General features: G+C 28.7%; 1 protein-coding gene across 5 annotated transcripts in view; it reads right to left on the reverse strand.

Moving 5' to 3' along the window:
- LOC123305166 (protein roadkill) overlaps positions 1 to 19,855 on the reverse strand; it is a 281,683-nt gene that overhangs the window by 75,926 nt on the left and 185,902 nt on the right. For 2 of the 5 annotated variants that reach the window (XM_044886800.1, XM_044886798.1), the window contains exon 1: positions 14,172 to 14,469. The exons of the other annotated variants lie outside the window; for them this stretch is intronic. In XM_044886800.1, the coding sequence (XP_044742735.1) occupies positions 14,172 to 14,185 (14 nt within the window). In that variant the 5' untranslated portion in view covers positions 14,186 to 14,469. Of the gene's footprint in view, positions 1 to 14,171; positions 14,470 to 19,855 lie in introns of those variants that run through there. 5 annotated transcript variants of the gene reach the window in all.

The following is a 19,855-nucleotide window of genomic DNA, read 5'->3' on the forward strand; positions in this document are numbered from 1 at the left end:
TGTATAAGAGTGTGATTTTATTCAATGTGATTTCCTGACACCCACAAATCATTTATTTTCACGGTCATTATAAAACATATGTAATCATCAAGTTAATTATAATTATTGTTCGAATACTTCATTATCGATAAGTTTTCATGCACTTCTCAACTTTTATTTAATTTACCTCTACAAGGTTTCACACTACTTCACTCTCCCCTGCATAAGTTGACAATACACCTATTTACGTATTTTAGATTGTAAAGGTGCGTCCACACTATTGATTAGGACATTTTTTCGTATTTACCCTATCGTGGTCAAAGTCAAGGTATTTTGGAGTAAGAGAGAATGCGATATCTTAAAAAGAGAAAAAATATAGTTATCTAAATAGTAGTTGTATTAGTGCAGTAAATTGTCAATGCTACAACGAATACTATCGAATACTACACACAGTATAACAAGCTTCACGTGGTTACAGCAAATAGGTAAATTCAATAACGTTGTCGTTTGTACAATTCAGTTCTAGATTAGATTATTTGTTTATTATTCTTTTCGTACACTTAACGATCATTATATCTTATTTCGGTCCTTTGTTTGCAATTTGCTTTCCGTAGCAAAAACGCAAACTAAAAATGTTTAAAAATGGCCTCTTAACAGTATGTAAAATTGATTTTTCCCATTCCAAAAATAGAAAAGGTTTTAAAAAAATACATTTAAATTGAATTTTTAAGTATATTGTGATTTTAACTGCGGCTCTAACAATTTGCGACTTTTTCTTAGTGATTTTATTTGAAAAGAAGAGAATCCAGGCAGAAAGAAACCGTACCAGGATAGTCGACCACAAACAAACAGTTAAAGCACTGAAAGAACGGAATTGGCAATAGGCGTTTCAAATCCTGCGGAATGTGACGAATAACTCAATCGTCTAGTAGAATGTTTACGCTTCAATAGGCGTCATCATACTGGAGCTTTTTTTTAGTTTTTAAAAATACAATACATGAATTAATTCATGAATTCAATTTATGTTGGAATTATTTGTTTTACAGTGTTTTCAAAATCGCACAATTTTTTGCCTCAGCCTGTATACTTATACCAATGATGTTGTAATAACGAAAAGTAATTAAAAATTTTTATTATTAATGCCTCAATTACAGTAAGGAATATTGCATATTTATTCAATTTTCTATATATACAATTAGAATTTTAAATACACATATACAGGGCCTAAATTATAAAATTGTAATCTACCAAATATAGTTAAGATTCCTTTTTAAGGTTCCTCTAAATTCAAGAATTTTTGCAAGCTCTAACATTCTTTAAAATAAAGAATGATTTAAAATTATCTAGTGAAAATTTTTCATTAAAGAACCCAGCGCGTTGTTTATGAAAATGTGATCCCATAAAGCTCAAAAATTGTTTTACGAGATGTTATATCTGGAAATTGAGAAAAACGTACATTGGGTTTTAAGTATCAACTGTTTTTCTTTAAAACTTCAAAAAATTTTGAAAATTATAAACCTGATTTTTCTCAATGAAAACTTTTGTTTTACTCTTGAAGAGCTAATATTTTCCAAAGTGATTCTTAGAAAATTTTGCTGTTACCATTTTCCATCAGAAATATGCGAGGAATTTTATTTATAACCAAAAAAACCTTAAACAAATCGAAGGAAAAACCAGAAAAACGGAAAAACTCACCTATATAAGTTAGTTATAATTTAATTAATTGATTTTTCCATTTGAATTTAACATTTTATTTTAATTACATTATTCACAAACATTAATTGTTTAATTATAAAAATTGCATTTTTAAAATTATATAATCATATGTTTGTACATTCAATTATGTAATCAATATAAATATAATATTTTTATCAATAATAAATATTAAATGAAATATATTATGAATAGTAGGAATTATGTAAAACATTTCAAATATTCTTTGTTTCTGTGTTACATAACCGTTTATAATAGATCAATCATAATAATTTTAATTGTTTACAATAGTTATCTGAGAATATTTAACGAAGTGTGTAATATTAAAGTTTCATTTCCTTGTTATGTATCGAATGCTCGATTTATAATTATTTCTAAGTATTAACATTTAAAGAAAATTATTAAAATGTTTTCTTAAAATTTATTGTTTTTCTTGAAGGTTAAATCATTTGAAATATTTTCTTAACGTTGCACTTCAGATAATCGAATTTCATTTTAAATTAAATATACGAGATATATCTTTGTATAACGATTTTGATTGAAATTTTAAATTTATATAATGTTTTACTTTCGAAGTTGACTCATCTCACGAGAAAAACCATTTTCACAATAGTAATCAACCCCTAACGCCAATAATAATACATTGATTCAACGACAGATGGCACGATCGAGGGAAAGTTAAGACAATATTTTTTATTGTAAAAAAAAACTTAACATGAACTCTATTGTTGGGCAAAACTATAGAAGTAATAACATAGAACCGTAATGTGGCCATCGAAACGGTTGATTGTTGTAGAGAGAGATCTAAAAAAGTACGCGTATGGCTGTCTTCGTCTGTCTTATATTATTTCTATGAAATACACAGGCAAGCATGTGTTCATAAAATAATTCAAAATATTTATATTCGCACTTTGCCAGGTTGCGAGGCAAAGAGGGAAGACGGTCCCCTTTTAAGCGGTCAAGAATTCATTTATTGCGTTTCCTAAGCTTTAAAGCCTGTATGTTATATAACCTCTTTGGGCAAAACTGAGAATAGTGATCTATATTCTATATTTCAAGTGATACCTAACTTGTTTGGCAGAAAATGGCCAACTTTAGTGCCATGCGCAGATACATTGATTTTCTACTTGACACGACAGATGGCACTTTTTACATGGCACGAAAGTTAATATTAATCAACTACTAATTAAACTGGCTAGGAAAGTTCAAGAAACAATAATAATTATTTATAAGCGATAGCCTCAGGTACTTTTATAATTTCGGATAATTGGAAAGATAATTAATTCATTAATTATTAAAGAAACGATAAATAAATATTATTATTAAAAAAATTATTACATCCTGTTTTCCAAAATATGAATTTTCATTGTTTTTATTGATTTAATGCCTTTCTTGATTTTTTATTTCGATTGTACTTTTAGTGAAATGAATATCTTGCTTCATCTCCGAAAACTTTCACTTAAAGGTCACCATTTCGAAAACTTCCAAAAAAAACCTTGGTATAACTTTAAAGCAATATTAACGTCGAATAATTTTCAATTTAAAAAAGTTTTATGCCTCTTAACTATTTTTGAAAAAATCGTAATAAAAATTTATCCATTGTCAATTGTCATTTTATTTTACTACCTACTAATTTCTAACAATTTAAACAGGTGTGTTTTTTGAAGTTCACCGCGTTTACAAAGCAGTACCTAAAGTTTCAGGTAGTCGGATAAAATAATTTTTGATAAAAATATTGTGACAAATTACTTAGATATTTTACAGTTATACCAAAAAAGGTATAATAGCACTGATTCATATAAAGATCCAATACTGTTTTCTTAAAAACAAAGAATTCGTTTGTTCATTAACCTTCTTTAATTTTTGAGTGAACAGTTAAAAATTCTTACAAAATTAATTAAAAAATGATAACTATAAAAGTAAATAAGATATTTTTTTAAACGATAACTATAATTTTGCATCTTTGAAAACAAGACATTTTCAGGTCTATAGAGTTTCATTTGGTTTAACGGCTGCACTTAAAGCAATTGAGCTCATTATTTGATATTCATGACAAAAACAATTGACTAAGTTAATTGTTAAAATACTCTTCATTAAAAGTTTTAAATATTAGCGCTTGCATTTTAAAAAAAATTAGAAAGGTTTAAAAAACCAACAAAAATTATTGCCAAAAAAGCCAACACAAATGGCGACCGAAAGGCAGTCATTTGTTTTGATTTTCAAATATTTTCTTTTTATCTTTCACAAGACCACTAAGTTATCGGCTAATTTTCAACTCCTTATTATTTATAGTTTTGGAGAAAATGGGTACCTAAGTTTTGTCCTAATTTTCGCCCTCACCGATAAACCAACGAAAAAATGTTTTAAACAAAAGTTGTTTATTTTCTTATAGGGAACATTTTTTACATTTAAATTTTTTTTTTCATCTCTAACGTTTTACAAGATAACCCAATACACAATTGATTTATGTTTCTCATTTACGTGCTCTAAGTTACTTTGTACGTCCTCAGCACGCTATAATCTCAGCTTGATATCTCTTTTCGTTTTTGAGTTATCGTGACAGACGAGCAGGCAAACGGAAATAAATAGGTGATTTTATGAATACCTATTCCAAAATTTTGATCGTAGCATCAATATTTTTAAGCATTACAATCTTGGGACTAAACTTAGTATACCTAAACAGAGTATGACAACTTGAAAATTGATATTTTTCTGTTGTCAAATGCCGGATAATCCCTTTTTTCCAAAGTTTTACACAAAATGTTACTGGCATTTATAATTCGATTATTTTCTTATTCGAATAAAAAGAAGTCAATATTGAACAATTTTATGCGTGACGAAATTATTCAGAGGTTATAAATCGAAAATTGCCAATTTATTAACTATGAAAAATTTAATATTTAATAAGATTTTATGTTACTTATTTTCTTTAAAATTTGAAATATCCATAAAAATAATATACTAATTTTATTACTAAAAGTTTCAAAATAGTTTCGAAAAAAAAATTCCAGTAAAAGTATTAAATTCATATATATTTCTTTTATTTATTTTTTTTTGAAAATGTTTTTCAAATGACCTCTCCCCATGACCAGACCGTCAGTCAGCCATATGACGCGAAATATATAGGTATGTTGTGTAATTATAAGTACACAAATAATAAAATTATAAAAAATATGTTTAATTCTTTTTTCTAAATAATGGCTACCTTGAATTTTCATATTTATATTGTTATGAACACAATGGTCGTCACTTTGCAAACATACAAATTATATTTTAAAAATATTTGCTGAAATAAAAATCATGAACGTTTCATCTGTTTTTTTTTTTTTTCAAAAAGGGTTTCTGGTTTAAAGATTATTTGTTTCGTTGAGATTATTCAGGTAAAGTTGAAAATACCTTTTGAATAAATCAGAGAAGGTCATTTACTTTTTTTTTTAAATAAGTTTACCTTCTCGATAGTGAATGGATCGGTTTAAAACGAAAAATTATAGACATACCTTTATATTTACCTGCATCGAAGCAGGGAATCGACATCTGTTGAGTATTTCAATGTCAAAGTCTCGTAATAGTATATTTTACTCATAGTCTATCGAAAATACGATGGCTTCGTAACTCTCACAATATATATAGCTAAGCAAATTTCGAGTAAGTTTTTTCGCATGGCTAATTTGTCTTTCCTCTGACAAGTCATAAAATTTATTGAACCCCCGAGCTAAAAAAGGGGTGTTATAAGTTTGACCGGTATGTGTGTGTGTCTGTCTGTGGCATCGTCGCGCCTAAACGAATGAACCGATTTTGATTTTTTTGTTTCATTTGAAAGGTAATTTAATGTTGAGTGTTCTTAGCTATATTTCAAGTACGAGTTTAGGGTTCCGTACCTGAAAAACTAAAAAAATTGGCGATGATCTTCCAAATCGGCTCAGTTTGGAAAAAGGTTATAAGAAAAAAGGCAATTTAATGGAGAGAAAACCCTCGAAAAATTTGTCGGGGGCTTTTTAAATTTGGCAAATTTAACTTTTATATATTAATCCAAAATTTATTTCATTTTAAAAAATTAAAATTTTTCAAGAGAATGTCAGTCTGCTGGGTAACGATTGCGTGTCGTAGTTATTTAATTTACAATCATCCTGTCACGGTCGCCAACTGTAACGATCTCGTCATTTGACTAACTTCGATTATTTCCAGAAGAAAATAGTGAACATGGTTCAAAATTGAAACCATCGACTGGCGGCCGTTAAAACTTTAAAAAAGGTACTTTCATCTAGAAATAATGAAAGTTATCAAGTGACGAAATCTTTACATCTGGAATCTTTCTCCTGGCGCATGATTTTTCAAAAATTTCAGTGGAGATATAAATACTTATTAAATGAATCCAGGGGAGAAAATCTACTCCAAATAAGCACTGAAATCTTTTCCTGGTCTCGCACGAAAAAATTTATTCTATCGTAGATTGATCCATACAATTAAATAGAAAACCTTTTCCTTTTGTTAGTTTCTTTCTATTATTTCTAATTAATCTTCTTATATTCACGGTTTATAGAGTAAAATTAAATTGTTTAAAGAAAAATTGAATCCATTATTGTACAAACTACTCGATGAAGCTGCGAGCGCAACAAAGATTGTTTTAATATTTAAATTTACTTGAATTTTAAAATAAGTACTCTCAATATTATTTATAGAGAATAAAAATATTTAAAAATTTTATATACATAATTTTGCTGACTTAAAATTTTATTTCATAATAATTTATAAACAGTTCAGTGTGCTCTCGCCTGGTTGCTTGCTCTTCTTAACGACCGATTGACTACACAAGCCAACAAATACACACACACATACACACCCAATATAAAAAGACGATATCTTTTCAACATACGAGCACACATAGTGTTTCCAGCCGCCTCTGTGTTTAATATAATTTAACCTTTTTAATATTATTACATACGTTCAGACAAGGTCGTAGTTAAGACGATTTTTTTACTCTTTCATAAATAAATATTATAAAAAAGTTAATAGAAAACTATGTTGATTATTCCGATGTTTATAATGTAATCCGGTCAGCAAAGTAATTTTACGAATATAACATAGTTTTGAAGAAAAACTCATTTTTGAAGAAAAGACGCGATTTGAAGTTTTTAATAACTAATCGATAACTTATTATTATTATAAGTATAAAATTTTGTATTCATTGATAACTATAGCAAAATCTTTATAAACAAGTGAAATTTACAAAATGTAAGAAATTTTCTAGATATTTTTCGGGTACGGAACCCTAAACTAGAACTTGAAACGTATCTAAGAACACTCTCCATTAAATTGCCTTTTTCCTTAGAGGCCTTCACCAAACTGAACCGATTTTGAAGATAATCGCCTACTTTTTAGTTGTTCCAAGTGCGGAACCCTCGCACTGGAAACATAGCTAAGAACACTTCCCATAAAATTACCTTTCAAACGTAACAAAAAAATCCCAATTGGTTCATGGCTAAACTTTTTTAAACTTCGCCCAATTATTAAAAATTCAAATTTCGAGTAAACGATTCGTACTAAGAGTACCCCTTTTTGTAATACCCAATTTATTGAATCTAAATCTAACACTTTTAATCTTTTATTTCCACGGGCGTAGAAATACGGAGGATTTAAATTCTAGATACTACAAAAGAAATTTCTATTTTAGAACCTTCAAGCTTCCAAACGACGCAACCTTATACTTTGACAAGTTTTGCTACATCGAATTATTTTGAAATGCATTGGTATTTCGTTATACAGACCTTAAAGGGGGGGCACCCTGTATAAGCAAATTTGGCTTCATTTTTGTTGAGAATGAGCAAGTATTAACATTTTGAAGAAGAATATATCAGCTTCTAGTGAAATAACGTATAATTTTTTTCTAGACTGTACCAATCAACTGTTTCTGTACATGTTTATAATGTACGATGAGTTTAAAATTCTGTTAATACAGCTATTTCTGTTCAACCCATAGTTATTTCTGTTCGACAATAAAATTGCTTAAATTTGCGTTTTAATATCTCAACAATGTAACTGTCAAGAATTTTCGTTTTTTAGCTCAGAACAAATACATCAATGATCAGTTACCTTTTAGAAAATTTCTGCCGTTTTCTTTTCTAGAATTCTTGCTTATAACTTAGCGAGACAACAATCTTAAGGTATCTAGTTTTGAAGGGTTTTACTGTAAAAAAATATTGTCACTCAACTAGTAGACTTTATTCATAGTTCTTATGAATAAATAACGAATTATAACGAATTTAAAACAATTTTTTTCACACGTGTTTCATTGTGTGTTAATTACAAGTTTTAAAATTTGTTTATGATTACATAAATATAAAATTTAATAAACGTCCTTTGATGCTACGCATATTGAGTTCAATTATTGGGATCACAGCCATCTCTGATGATAATAAAATATAAATTAAAATGCAAATAGATATTTTATTTAAATTTAATTAAAATATTTTTTTTGACAAATATGTATATGAATATGTGACTCAACTGATTAATAATATTATTGATGACTTGAAAATTTTTTTGAAAGCATGTTCAAATAAATTTTTTAAGTAAAGACATAAAAAATGTAGGTACAGTTTTAACATATATCTGTCTTTCTCTAAATATTTATGTTATAATTATTATTTTATAGTTATTTTTATGGTGTTTTTTCTCCTAAAACATACTTTTTTTTATTAGTTGATAAAATTCTTACTGGATCACGTTACCTTCATGTATATTTATAAAAGGAGGCGAAATGTTTTGGATTATATGCACGGTAGTATAAGTTTGCAGTGAAAAAAAGAGTTATTTTTATCTCTACAGTAACTCTCGAATGTTTTTCATACAATAAACAGTGTACGAAGAGTTGTTTAAAATTCTGTTAACATAGTTATCTCTCTTCAACGATAGTCTAACTATCGTTTCTTTTCAACAATAAAACTGATTAACTTTGCGTTATTACATCTCAACAAGTTTTAATCTCTGTATATATGAAATAGAAATCAAGGTACACTCATTTTAGTCCCAAGTTTGTAACGCTTAGAAATATTAATAACACGAACCAAATTTTTATATAAGGGTGTTGATAAAATCATCTTGTTAGCACATTTACGTTTGTCTGTCCACTCGTCTGCCTGCCTGCAGATACCATAGCTCAAAAACGAAAGGAGATATCGAGCTGAACTTTTTTTTAGCATTCTCAGGACGTAAAAAGAGAGTGTAAATTAGCAACATACGTCAATCAGCTCTTAGAAATAGTACAAAAGTTAAAATGTAAAAGATGCTCCTTAAAAAAATAAACAATTTTTATTTGAAACATTTTTTCCCAAATATCTTTGTTTACCCGCTAGGTCGCAAATCAGGCAAAAATTGTTCAAGATAGATGGTTGAAAATTTGTAGGTAGCAACAATAATTAATCTATTGATTCTCATTTCATACCACTGTCGAATAATATGAAAGGGGAAAAAAATTTTTCTTTTAAGTTAATTTACAAAACAATACAAGGTCTGGTTATTCAACACTGTCCAAAGGGTATTTCAACAATTAACTCAGCCAATTGTTTATTTTAACTTGTTTTTTATAATTAAAAAACTTGTCAAATCACAATCTCGCCTGTGCTCGCCGCGTTAATGATTCGAAATTTAATAAAATTTATCTAGAGTAACAGGCGGTTAATGGGCTTTAAATTTTTATGGTAATTATAATATTATTGTAATGATTATATCCTCAAAAAGTAAAAAAAAAAAAATAGAATTTGAAACTATGCCTATGCAAGGCCAACAACCTTAACGCTATTTTACGAACTCGTTTGTCTTTGTATCTCATCTTAAATCATAATTGAAACATTTGACATGAGTGTTAACATGAGTTGATATTTCACAATTAAACAAAAAAACACAAAATAATTTCTTCTTAAAAAAAAAATTTTTCAAGCCAAGTGTAATTATGTTTAATTATTTTGATGATGATTATAACAGCAACACACACAGCACACAAGTAAGTAATATAACCTCAACCGTTAGAATTATTTGATAAAGGTCGATCTACATCATTGCTATATTATGTTGAATTTCCGGCATTAAAATTAATTTAACTGTGTTGCTGTATGACTGTTGTTAATGTTATAAAGTATTATTATTTTAAATAAAGTGTGTATATGTATATACTTTTCTACTCTGATGTAATAATTCTTTAATTGTTCTCTGCCCTCGTTATATTTAACAACAAAAAATAATTTAACACACCTTCAATATTTAAGGTTATTCGATCTACACATATAATAAATTAATTATTCTTGAATTTAAGGTTGTCCGAGTTTATATACTAAATGTCAAGTAAATATTGTACAATCAAAGTGAATTATTCAAAATTTTTAAGGTTGATCGAAGTGTCTAATTTCAAACAGTGAAAATTCTAGGTATCTGAAATTTCATTTCTATACAAACGAAATCAAATGTTTAAATATTATTTTCATTTGAAAATCAAGAGTAAAACCAATTAATATCTCACAAATACCGCCACCATTTCAGTTCCCTATATAATCAAGAATTAAAGATATTAACCTCTCATAAGTACTATGTTCTGGCTATATTAAAATGAGAAAGTGTTTCGAATATGCGAATAATTTAATAATTTAATGAAATATACTATCGGTTCGTCAACTGTCCGAAAAGAGCTCTATATACTTTTTTCCGCTGATCGGCTAGAAAGCTTAACATTTATTAAGTTTTGAGTAGTTTTTTCAAAGATATCATACTCTATTGGAGAATTGCTTTAGGAATTAAAAATAATTCAATTTTATCAATGATACGACATTTTTGGTAAGGAACACACTAATAGAATAGCATAATTTGACGAATAAGAATTCGGTCCAAATGACATTTACTTGGATACATGTGCACTCCTAAAAAATACTTTTAGACAAAAAAAAAAGCCGATTGATTATAAAATAGATAAATTTGTTAAAAATGTCATGTGCTTAGCAAGAAGGTCAATATAATTGAACAACACGTGATTAACAAAATTAGTTCATATTCTATCATTGTGGCGCTGAGAATTTTAAGTCACAATAAAGATATCAGGTTTATTAATTTTATTTTAGTCTGCGTTAGTGATCGAATAACCTTAAACAATTTATTCAACCTTATCAATAATAATTAATGAATATCTCAATAAAATATTTTTACACTCTGTTTAATTTATATTCAATTTTTTTTTTTTTAAATACAGTAAAATCGATCGCATGACCATTTTTTTTATCAACAGACAAAAAAATTAGGAGCGTCTTAATTTTTTGAATGTGTGTGGTTTTTTTAAGTTCGGTGGCCGTATGTTTTTAGTAACCTTTCTTTGTTATTCGTTTTAAGTTACATGTTACGTTACTCATCTCTTGTTTCTGAGAAATGCTTATTTAAGCAGTTTTATCTGCTATGTAATTTTATACTACAAAATTTTGTTTATTCTTAAATCGCTTGTATTCAGAAGGTCTTCTGCTCCTGGAACCATTTTTGAAAAATTTGAAATTTTTTTGTAATATCTGCTTTCATTTCTAGTGCATCTCCTAAAAATTCTGATTTTACCAAAACTTTTGAATGATAATTTCAGTTTAAGTTTGATATTGATTTTGTTTTTATAATTGATCTGTATCTGTTAAGGTATAAGCCCAGCTTTACTTTCGAATAAAGACTTTCAATATTCAGTTAGTTTCTTGAAAATTTTAGACTTTTTATTTTAGAATTAAAAAACACTCTTATTCGATAATAAAATTGATACTAACCAGGAATGGGCGAGTTATTTTAAGCCGAAGTCACCATTGTTATAACTTTATTGTGTGTCTCTTTATCCAAGTCCACTTTGCTCATTGAGGAGGAAGTAATGAGATAGGCAGAAAAAAAATATAATCTCTCTAACTTATTCGTAATTTAGGTTGTCACTGTCTTAGTAATATGTTAAAAGTCCGAGGGACCCCGATTGCCCATGCCTGCTTTTAATAGAGATTTTATGAGACACAATATAGTCTTTTGGATAAATTCTTGTTTTGCCAGTCATTGGATATTTAAAATTATTAAAAAAATGATCTTATTTTTCAAAAATTATTTATTTGTCATTAAAATATCAAGTTTTAAGGGAAACAAAATACACCATCCCTCTCTCTAATCAAAAAAACAGTAATTGAATAAGCTATTAGTAAATCTTGTACACATAGAAACTTAAACAGATGAGAACTATGGAGAAAACGGTTAAAAGATATACACACAGAATCATTTAAAAAAAAATCGTGTATTCAGTGAAGGGCGTTCTTGTTTGACGAGTGCTGACTATCCCTTTATGATATATAATATTTATCAACCCTCGATAAATATCCTTTTCAAATATATACCCTTATGTCTCGTCTTTTTTTCTAAATCATTAACATTAAACTGGTCAGAAAAATGGATTCCCACAAAAAATATTTTTTTGGATTTTTTCAACCTTGATTTAATATTTGCTAAAAATAAATTTTTTAAACTAGAAATGTTAATGGATTTGTAAGTTTTAATCCTATATACAGGATGTTTATTGGTTGAATTCTCACTTAAAATTCAACTATGTCGATCATTCAAAATGGTTTGGATTTAAAAGCCATTTCGATTTTCAAAATGGTAAAAAATGACCAATTTTCTTTACCAAAAAAAGTTCAAAAACATTTTGTTGAATTATTTAGCTGTGATTTCTTTCCAAAATGGGTTTGTTTTAACCAGGCCCAATTTTGTTTGAAGTAAAGTTTAAATGAATTAAAATTGAAGGGGTATTGTTTACATAATTGACCAAAAAAAAATCTATGTGAAAGAGGAAAGAAGCACTTGTGTACAAATAATTTGATTAACGAGGGTGTAGTATTTTTAACGGAAATTTGTTCAAAGGGTTCTGATATAATCACATGTAAGGGCCAGCAGCTGATTTTATTTAAAAAAATCCCTTAAAAAATAAATATGTATAATCCATGTTGCACAAAAGAAAAATCTACATATGTAAAGGGTCAGTCGAGGGAAATAATAAACAACCGACTTCAAAAAAAAAAGAAAGATACAAAATAACTTTTTTAATGTAATATTTTTATTAAGGCCGTTCCCAAAAAAATTACGATGAAAGGTGAAAGGAATGGCATTTGTGTGTTCTTTCTTCCATAAAATCTTCTGTGAACCTTTTTAAAGCATCAATATTTCCAAAAGCTATTTCGAAAAATTCACTGTTATTTTTCGCATAAGTTTTCCAAATTCTTACAGAATCCACCTTCAAAATTTGGAACGTAAGTCTCAAATATTGGCCATACACTCATTATTAATGAGAATTTCTTGATTGTCATAACAGATTTTAGATTTAGTATAAACCTTTTTCGAATTAAAAGCTATTATTTTTGTGGCCAAAACTTGGAACTAATGAACAAGCACTTTAAAATCACGAAACAAATTCTAAAAATTTATTTATCCCCTAGAACCAGGTAGAAAAATTTGTTGAAATGGACTTACACGATTTTGGTCTTATCCTAACCTTATTTTTTTGTTTCTAACCGTCAATCATAATTTCTAACCGTCAAAAATATACGAAAAAGTAGCGCTTAGATACTCTGTAATGTGAAGCCGCTTCAGCACATTTTCATAGACCTTGCGATTTGAAGTTTGTTAACGCCAAATTTCACTGTTTTTGAACAGTTTGTTAAAATGAAGAACTGACTGAGTCAGAGGCCTTCAATATCACAAAGAAACTCTTTCATGAAGTCTCAACAGCCGCTACCAAACCTGTTCTACTTCGCTACCTTTTTCTATTTCAAAAGTTCTTTCAAAATTTTTTTTTTTAAGATACTATTTTATTTGTTCCAACTTTTTGAACTTATATAGAATCTTAGAAAATCCCCAACAACTTAATTTGACCACATGTTTTCTAACAAATAGTTCAAAATGGCGTATACATGTGCTTAAAAACAGATCAAAATGTACATTCAACTGTTTTTCGAAGTCGGTTAAAATATAATCTTCGATACACAAAAGAAAAATATACATATGGTCACGTCAAAGGGTCATTTCAAGGGAAAGGATTTAAAAAAATCACCCTTTATTAAATTCTAACCGATTTTGATGAGTATCTATCTCTTAAACAAATTTTATATTAATTAAGGTTAGATATCACACACTCGCATTGGTAACAGCTGATTGATTTAGACTGACACAAACTACTTTACTAAAAAAAAAAATAAGGTTATGCTATGTCCATGTACTCAAATATATTAATATATCATTTATTAAAATCTGTGTTTAATATAAGATTAATTCATTTGATATTTGAATATGATTTTGGGGTCATTGAAAAAAAAATATGTACGACAAACAGTGAGTGCATGTTTTTTTTTTTTAAATACAAAATACTTTAGCTATGCTCTACATAAAAATTTGGCACAAATATTTTTGAAAAAGTTAGTTTATTAAATTTTGGAAATTACCTTGCCAATGCCATTCTAACATGAGATAATCCACAAATAGGCCCTGCTAGCGTATCCACGGTTGCAACACAATTATATTACCCCCAAAAAAATGTATAAAAAAAATATAATAATTTTTCACTAAGCTTTTACAGGATGATTACAAAAAAAGCACACTCTTTTTAAATCATCACACTTTTCAAAAAACACTTTTCGTAAGTACAAAATTACACACTTTGTTGTTTTTTACTTTTCGAACACTTCGATTGACACAAAACACACATTAAACTTTTATATAATAATGATGTGGGTGGTTTCTTCACACTGTGTATATAAATTGATAAACATACAAAAACCACATGATAATTCAAAAAAAAAATTAAAATCGGACGAACACTATATATTTTTTCAAAAAAAAATAATAAAAATGAAATTATAAAATAAACTGAACTGAAATATTACAGTGTTCACTTCCAAAGTACAAATATTCAACTAAATCCGTTGAAAATTATCGAACATGCTGCTTTCAATTTGATTGTCTTTTTTACTTGAAAATAAATGGTGGTGGTAAGTAAGCTCCACCTACAATGGTTTTGTGTGTGTACATGTAGCGCTAGCTGACGGTTATATCCATGTACTAAAATGACTGAACATACAATTTGAATTCTCAACTGAATTGTCTGTGTATATATGGACTGTTTGCATGTACAGTCAAAATCGATTATAGTGACTTATAACGACGACTCGATTATTACTAGAAGTTAGCAAGAATCGGACAGAATTCAAACGTAAATGAACCGCTTTAATAACTTCGGATAAAACAAGATTTCGATAAATCAAATTTTTTTGGATAAAACGAGATTTCGATCCATCGAATTTTCGGATAAAACAAGATTTTGACCAAATCGAATGAATTGATGACCAATTCGAATTAGTCATCTATAAACTGTAGAATAATCACGCGGGGATCATTTTATTACATTTGCTAGCCCCTTTTATTTCAAAGAATCGGCTTCATTAATTATATAAGTCCTTATAACTCTGAAAAGAAGAAACGAAACAAAATTGAAATATGTTTAAAAATGACCGATTCATAAGTGGTTGGAATTGGAGTTTGATACTTTCCTGGGATGAATGAATACCAGGTTACAATCTTATGACAACGAACCTTATTTTGAGTTTGGACCTTTCATGACCTTGCTTTATGTGCGCATTTCTTCTAATAAAAGTAGATAATCTACAGAATGTAGCAACAAGTATCTACGACGTAGCTAGCCAAAAATTGGCTATAGAACAATGTATGAAACTAAACTCGTGGTATAAATAGAAAAACGTTAAAAAAGGAGTCAAATTTAAAATAGTCGAACTAAATTTTTACATCTGTTTTTTTAGTTTCCTTTTGTACTACCAAATAGCGATAATAAAACAACTGGAAATTTCCTAACAAGGAATACTGATGATTATTTTGCTTTAATAAAAGCTAATTCATATATTAAACAGTAGAGAAAATTTATTTTTGAAATAACTATAAAAATAATCAAGATAAAAGTTATCAAAGATTTGCTTGCATCTCTTTCTAGCAAAACAGAATTTAGCATGCTGTTTTGATGACAAACATAGTATATGACGTCAAATACTATATCCGATCTCTTTGTCTAATATCTGACTAATTAGTAGTTTAAAATGCTTATTTCACTCGCATTTCTTTCCCGATTTACATTTCCCTTTTTGTCACCTCTTTTAGGGTATTTTCATATGTTGCATAAAAAATATCATCGATATTCCCTCCAATTGTAGCTCCTTTATGTCGTTATAGCTGGTTTTAACTGTACAACAAAACAGAATATTACACTACTGCAGAGGTATATACCATATCGGAGTAGAAGACAACAAAACGAGCTTTTATAATATCATCATTCTATCTCGTTTACTCTTATTAAATGGATATATATTTCATTGAGTTTTCTAGTTTCTACCCGTTTTAAATACAATTGTATATGATATGTATACAACACGGTCAAAGATCAGCCAGCCTCGATGCCAGAGCAAACATGGGACTAGGAGTAGGAGCTTCCATTCATATTATATTGTGAGCCATATTCCAGCCAGCCAGTTCCATATCTTCTATATTATGTATAATTGACTGAGACATCCTCTGCCTGATATTCGACGACATATCAAAAAAAATATCGGATTTAGGAAATATTTCTAAGGATTTTATTGCATAGATACGCGATTGTTCTTCGATCTTCAAATATTGTAGAAGAAAGGAGTTTTTAATAGCGTTTGATTTGTAAGTTTCTTACACGAAGGCTTATTTTTGCTTATCTTTTTGTTAAATGTTTGAAATCGATGTCTTTTTTTCGAAGTTATTTAAAAATATAGAAAAACCCAATTCTCAAAAGAAGTGTATAGTAATTTTTCAAACTTTCTGCCGCATTAGATTATTTAGCATAGATTACAGGTAATGCAACTTTAGTCTAGCCTCCAGATTGGAAGATCAGATTGGTACGCCATTTTTAGGCAAAAATAAGATTAAATATATTAGAGAGAGATCATAATTTTCTCTCTCTTTTACTCTTTGATTAAAAATGGCGAATAAATGTTGTTTGATTAAGGTGTCTCAAAAATCGTTAAAATATTTAAAAACTTGTCAATAGAATTAGTGATGCTACTTTTTTGATACAAATAAAGGAATTAAATATTTAGGAGAAATAAAGAGCACCACTGTGGGGAGAGGTGGTGGTAAACATCCTACGTACAAAGACTTGCAAGATTCTGCTCTTGCCGAGGACAACTTGTTGAAAGCCAAGGAATAACATATGATCGAACGCATTCCGATGAATTAATAGTAAGAAAGTTTTGGTTACCTCCTACCTTGCAGGGTCTTAACAGGATGTTGGAACACTTGGACAAGCAATCTTTTTATGCAATATCGGCAATGAGTAGACGTATTTTGGAGCTCCAATTTCAGTTGCCTATGTTTGCAACTCTGTAAATTAGAATGTCGATAATACTTTCGCCTGTTTCAAAAGTCAAATGCTAGTTTGAAGAATTCCATTTATGATAATCGTTTAGCTAACGCTCAACAAAACTTGACGCGTTGCAAATTTTTTGCTTGTTCTACAGATATAACAATTCTGTAACAACTGCGTATAGACAGGAAGAATGCAGATTATGGTCAATTTAATCGTTCTAGTAAGCGAACAATTCGCATCATTGTGCAAAAGTTCGAGAAAACTGCAAGCATTAGAGTAAGGCGTGTGTATCATCGTAGCGTGCGTTCAGTCATGAATACGCCATTCGATTCCTTTTTGTGGGATTTTTGAAGAGTCACGTCTATTTCAACGAACCTGCAACGTTGGAGCACCTTTGGGATCCGCCAAGTTATAGCCTAAATAACTCCCCGAAACTTGCGAAATATCATAGAAAATTACCTCCAACGAATAAACTGCTACAGAAAGTTCAGAGTAAATCATGCATATAATACAAAATTGCAAAATTTGCTACCGTTGGTGATGTCTCTTGTTCTGCATGAATAAATGTGAACAATTGAAAAATGTAAGGTTTACCGTTAATTTTTCAACATGTTTCAACAGTAGTTTGTACTATATAAAATGAGGAAAATTTATGGTTATACAGCTCTTTCTCCAATTGTTCGTTTTTCGTTCGTTTATGTTCAATATTATATAAATTTGTTTGTTTGAATCCATATACACCACACATTGCTCTGCTCTGCTTTGCTTTGGCTGTGCTCTAATGTTATCCAGTATTGCACATTGTATTTATATATCTGTATAGGGGTTGGATTTTAATGCAGTAGTACTCTCTACATACGGTACACGGTTGATTGTGACGAGTGTAGGTAGGGGGTGCAAATTATATTGTTGAGTATGAGTTGGAGGAGAGCCGAGTTGATGTCGACATTATGAGAGGTTATTTTAACAGATTTGTTATATATGTATGCAGTTTAATTATGAATCATTTCAGCTTTTTTTTTTATCTCTATATATTATAAATGGCGAAAGTAAGCATGTTTGTTTGTTTGTTTGTTATGCTTTCACGCTAAAACTAGCGAATGGTTTTTAATGAAACTGTACAGCAATATATCTCATACTTCAGAATAACACATGAGATATAATTTATAAAGATATATTAATAATTAAAAAAAAAAATTTAATTTAATTTAATTTAATTGATTTGCCATCTTTTCTGATATACTCAATGAATAATTACGACTATTATACATTTAAAAAAATAGAAAACCATACATATATTTGACCTGTGTAAAACAATCCTTACCATTATTTCGAGTGTTATAGAAAGGGGAAAAGCGAGAGCCATCTTTGTCAATCTTTACTTTTAAACCCAGCGAAGCGGGTGGGTATCACTCTAGTATTTTACATAAATCTGGATTGTTTATTTAACTCGTTACTGGGATTTTTAAGAGTAATTTAGTGTTATTTGTTTTTGAATGTCAATGTAACTAACTTTCAACAACTAAAAAACTTTTACTTGGTAATTTTCGTTAATTGAAAAATAAAACCAAAATGTAGTTACACAAGTTTATATTTTATATGGAGAACATATTTTTTGATTTATTTATAGAGAGAGGTTAATAAATGACCACTCGAAAAATTTATTTATCGAATAAATGATTTTAATTGTGAAATGTGGCTGTTATAGATGTCGCCAAAATAAAATGATCGACGAGGGTATTGTGGATAATGTTATACTATCCCTATATAGGCTCCCCCCTATATTTTACAAATGTGAAAGTATGGATCTTTGTTTGTATGTTTGCTTTCACGTAAAAACTACTCAATGGATTTGAATGAAACTTGACAATAATATAGCTAATACATCAGAATAACACATAAGCTATAATTTATAAAAATAAATTTTAAAAATATTATATTTATTGTTTTGACATTTTATAAAACAGGGTGAGGGAGATACAATTTATGGACATCTGTTCAACCAAAGTTATCAGATATACTTTTACATTACATCATTACTTCAAATCGAAAATTAATCATAAAAAGTTCACATGCTCAATTTATAAAAAAAAAAACTTTGAAGTACCTATTTATAAAGCGAAATTAAATACATGGTTAGTAACGCCTTACAAAATATCAATATTTCTGAATAACCTTCAATTTTCAAGTGTGTGTGTAAAACGAAATACCTTCAATTTTTTTTTCTCTAATTTTAATTACGTTAATAATTTTTTAATCGAGAATTTGTTTTTACGCTTGTGTAAGTTGTGATAATTTAAACTCAATTCAAAATACTAAAAAGTTTTATTTTTTTATATTTATGTATATGTGAGAAAATATTTTAGGTGATTGAAACTGAAAATCAGGGGATTGATTTACATTTCAAAATTTATATATGTTGGATAAAATCAAAAAATGAACATTTACATATGTTTGGGTACTACATAAAACCCTCTTCCATCACAGATGGGGTCTGCAGGATAAAAAAATTTTTGGCAACCCTCTCCGGTACAATTAATGTAGGGAGGCGCGTCGTAATCAGTCGAGCTCTCAAGACCTTGTTAAGATATTTACTTACAAAATAAATATTATGGATAATTTTAGCGTTTTTATATGTAAGCTTACACGAAGGGTTAGTTTTGGTTAACTTTTATTCAGTGCCGGATTAAGCCCATCGGGGGCCCTAGGCCAATAAAATTTTGGGGC

This window comes from Chrysoperla carnea, chromosome 1 (assembly GCF_905475395.1).
Source record: "Chrysoperla carnea chromosome 1, inChrCarn1.1, whole genome shotgun sequence".
NCBI classification, from domain to species: domain Eukaryota; kingdom Metazoa; phylum Arthropoda; class Insecta; order Neuroptera; family Chrysopidae; genus Chrysoperla; species Chrysoperla carnea.